The 4561-nt window shown below is 32.0% G+C and overlaps 1 protein-coding gene across 1 annotated transcript; it reads left to right on the forward strand.

Moving 5' to 3' along the window:
* The first annotated feature begins 204 nt into the window (after window positions 1–204).
* On the forward strand, window positions 205–1053 carry LOC140006375 (agamous-like MADS-box protein AGL62). Its single transcript, XM_072048186.1, has one exon. It carries the CDS (start codon window positions 205–207, stop codon window positions 1051–1053), a length of 849 nt encoding a protein of 282 aa, XP_071904287.1.
* Window positions 1054–4561: the final 3508 nt, after the last annotated feature.

Consider the following 4561-nt stretch of genomic DNA (forward strand, 5'->3'; position numbering starts at 1 on the left):
CTATGTCCACAAATAACTATGGGCCTGAGAAGCTGCATTAATTGAGTTAAATCTTTGTTAATTATGATAATCAAACTGATAATGTGTATAATAGAAGGCCTCACAAAGCATAGATGGCTTTGTATAATTATAAATATCCCTTACATTTCAATGAAACAAATCAAAATTTGATCCATCCCCATTCATAGAGTCTAGACTCAAAAAATGGCGCTCGTAAAAAAAACTAAAGGCCGCCAAAAGATCGATCTCGTCAAAATACAAGATGAACAAAGTCTGCAGGTAACGTTTTCAAAGCGTCGTGCTGGCCTTTTCAAAAAGGCTTGTGAACTTTGTACTCTGACTGGCTCGCAGGTTGGCTTAGTGGTTTTTTCCCCTGGAGAGAAAGCTTACACATTTGGCAGCCCTAGCATAGATTTTGTCATAGAAATGTTTGAATCCAAGAGTCCTAAACCAGTCGATACTTCAACCCTACTTTTGGAGGCTCATCACAAGCTTGGTGTCCGACATCTAAATAACGAACTCACCATTCTTGAAAATGAGCTGGAGGCTAAGAAGAAAATAGGGGAAAACCTTGACCAACTTAGGAAAGTTGGCCAAATTTGTCATTGGTGGGAAGCTCCCATCAATGACCTTAACTTGGAGCAACTTGAGAACTTGCAGGCTGCCTTGGTTGAGCTCCAAAAGACCGTTAAAAGTGAACTGAAAAAACCAATGTATGAGAATGCAAACCAAAATCCAAACCTCAAAGGCATAAATCCTTATGGAATAGGCCTGTTTGGCATTGATGCCAAGGAAAATGTGCATGGTGTTTTGGATCTTCTTCAGTCTAAACCCCCTAGAACCATGACATTTCCCCCAATTGTTGCTACCTCAAAGCCAAATACTGGCATTTCTATCCGTGATTGGCCTGTAGCTTCCACAGCAGAGAATCGCCCTACTACTTCGCCTACTTTTAATCCAAATGCATCAGAATTTGGTGGTTCAATTGTGACTCCTCACCCTTCTCAGGGATTTAAGAATAGCTATGGTGGTTTCCCAATGTTCAAAATCTAGATTATCTATAATTTTCGGATTGTTTGAAGTTATCAGCAATGTAAATTTTTATTTGCTTTTTTTGTCAGCTTTCTTCTGTCTGGACATTAATGATCAGATTTATCCTCTAATATTTTCTTTTTGCTTTTTCTTTTTGGTTAGCTTCCTTCTGTCGAGAAATTGATGATCAAATTTATCCTTTAATATTTTTGTTTGCTTTTTTTGTTTGTCAGCTTCTTTCTGTTTGGACATTAATGATCAGATTTATGCTCGTCAGGCTTCTGGATTTGTGCTACTAAATTGTAGTTTCAGTTACCATAAAGAATTTCAAACAATAATAGAAATTTCAAAAGTAAAATTTGCTTATGACTATGAATGATTCACTCCCATTTTCCATTTCTATCATAAATTCGTCAACTTATAGTTACAAGAAAATCCATGTAAACAAATGTGCAACTAATTAGGTTGAGTCATCATATAAGTCTATGTTGATTTGCTCGATCCGAAAACAAATAAAAAGACAAAAACTTCTTGTGGATTTGAATATCTTTTGTACTTGTAGTTTGGTAATAAAATCATGCTTTATTTTGTACTCTAAATCTGTAATTACAATCCTTAACTATTTTGACCACTCACCAGTAGCATGGGAATGATTTATACTCAAAAATCAAATACCAGAAGTAATTTCGCCTTAAAAGATCTCTAAAAATAGGAGAATAATTTGTTGGCTTTTCTTAACAAGGTCCGTCAATACACCTAAATCACACTTAATCTATCAATTATATGTACACGCTATCAATTAGTACTCTTCCTTATATTTATACACATATCCTCATTAATTTTTTTAAAAAAATTAAATCCAGAAATACATCTTTTGATAGTGCCCATTGGATTAAACAGTTATGTTATAAACATATCTACCTACCCAATTATTGTAGAATATTAACTTTTGTTGTGAACATATCTGTCAGCACAATGATTGTACTATAGAATATTTGGTTCTTTACATTGGGCTTTTACAATATAAGTCAAGTAAATCAATCATGTCCTAATTCCAAATATTCTTTTCCGAATAAGTACATAGTAAATTCTTTTAACTATAAACTCATTTCTTCTATGGAATTACATGTAACAAACTACTAAAGCCACAAAGGTGTACCTCTACTCTCATGAGTGAATTCTCTAGGTTTAGCACTTTCTTGAACTAGTGTCAAATTCTAATTTTCATTGTAAACTTAACATCTTAAGATTATCACATTTAATGACTAGTTAATTATGATTAAAAAAGTAAAAGTGATAAATAACTTTCTCACAATAATATTATCAAATAACCAATTAAACATTACTAACAATATATAGAAAATTCATCCATAACTCTATGTATAAACTTTAGCAAAATATGAAGAGAATAAAAAAAAAGATCATACTTGTATTATAAGTTAAACATGAACTCAAATACAAAAGAGAAAGTGAAAGGAGAGAAGTCACCCTTGTCACATGAATTCCAAGCTCTCCATCTTGATCCTTAATTCTTCATCCAAATCTAACTACAAGTATAAGATGGATAAACTATACTAACTATACTATACTAATGAACTAAGAAAAATTAGTGAAGACTACATTTTGGTAGTGTCTCTACCCTTCCAATGTTATCAAACATGCTTAACGAAGGCCCTTAGAAAATTAAAGTTCAAGCAATCATGTTTCAAGTTGTGCAAATTGTGTCTTGAGATTCCCAAAAGTTATTTCTCCAAATTTCCAAGATGCTTCTTGCACTTTCCAACTAAAATTCATTCAAAAAATTGGTCCAAAAGTAGTAGGAAAGAGCTGCAAATTGAAATACAATTGGTTTCAGTTGTAAAAGAGTCAAAATATGAATACACCCCCACAAAATGTGGGTTAAGGGCATGTATTGTACCCACGTACTGGCTCCTCTGTAGGTTAGCATTTTTCTGATCATTCTTCAACTTTGCTCTATTTTTGCACCAATTCCAACTAATATTTTCTTGATGATGTAGGACGAACTAACTCTTGTACAAAACATAAAAGTTGTATCTATTTGAGTAGGCTTTCCAATGCATCAAAAATCATCTAATTTGGAACTCTATAGATTGATAAATGACCAAATTACCCTTGACTGGTCAATCACCTTTTTCAACTTTTGACAACAAAAATGACCGACTATATTTTGATATTTTGATCAGGAAAACTCATGAACTGGATTTCAATGTATATATAAATGTAGAGTTGTGTCTTAGTTTCAAAATAGCTCAAGAATCCCCTTAATCGGATACTTTTAGCTCAATATATAGCCAAAATACCAAGAGGTGTCAAAACTGTCAAATATTTCTTCTTTTATACATATTTGTATTTCATCTTTTGACCATTTTGAACTAAACACATAGAAATGCAATGTTTTTCACTTTAAACCACAAAATACAAAATTCACTAGAAACCTAATTAATTAGCTATAAAAATGAATAAAACACACCAAAATTAAATAATAAAACACACTTAAAACACGCAAAATGCACACTTATCAAATAACTATGGACTTGAGGAGCCGCATTGATTGAATTAAATCTTTAGTGACAATGATAGTTTTGAACCCCATTAAATCTTGTGTGCTACAATAGATCCCATTCATTTGTTTCAAATTAAACATATTGCACCATTAGGCCTATAGATCTTCGCCTCTCCAAAGTCTAGATCAAGGTTTCGTATCTCCTATAAAGGCGTCCTCTAACATCACAGGATAAATTCATTGCCAACCAACAATTGGCATTTTTTCCATCTCATGATCAAGCCACTTACGTATTAACACACTTGATTCGTAGTAATCTAATTGATGCAGTACTTTGTATGTATAGATCCCACCAAAAAATATCCGAATAAAATAACTACATTTAGTCTCTTTTAATTATAACATCTAACATCCTTTAATAAGCTAAAACAATCTTTCAATTTTTTACATTTTTCGTAAAGCTTTTTTTAGCCAATAATGGTGAAAAATGGAGAAAATGTTTCTTTTGATAGAATAGTATGGCCACCCAAAATAATTTTAATTTTTCGTTTAGATCAAGATAATACTAAGTTGTCATCTTAAATAATTTTTAAGTTGTAATCTGAATTAGTGGAGACAATTAATTAATTATGAGAGGGTGAGTGTTTTCCAATTTTCTTGTACTTCTACATAATTTCCAAGATTACGCTGTTGCATTTAAACCAATTGATTATTTTCACATTTGTTTGAAATACTGGACTAAGTAATACATGTGAGAAGATATTAAGTTCACCAAAATGAAGTAAGTTATTGAATGTCAAAATCTATGTCCACAAATCATTATGGACTAGAGAAGCTGCATTAATTGAGTTAAATCTTTGTTAGTGATGACAATTAAACTGATGACGTGTATGATTGAAAGCCTCAAAGCACAGATGGCTTCATATAAATATAAATATCACTTACATTTTATTGAAACAAATCACAATTTGATCCACCCCAATTCTTAGAGTCTAGACCTAATAA

This window comes from Coffea arabica, chromosome 5e, assembly GCF_036785885.1.
Source record: "Coffea arabica cultivar ET-39 chromosome 5e, Coffea Arabica ET-39 HiFi, whole genome shotgun sequence".
NCBI classification, from domain to species: domain Eukaryota; kingdom Viridiplantae; phylum Streptophyta; class Magnoliopsida; order Gentianales; family Rubiaceae; genus Coffea; species Coffea arabica.

Excerpts from the sequence above, each read along its gene's own strand:
- LOC140006375 (XM_072048186.1), top strand. The coding sequence starts at position 205 with ATGGCGCTCGTAAAAAAAACTAAAGGCCGCCAAAAGATCGATCTCGTC.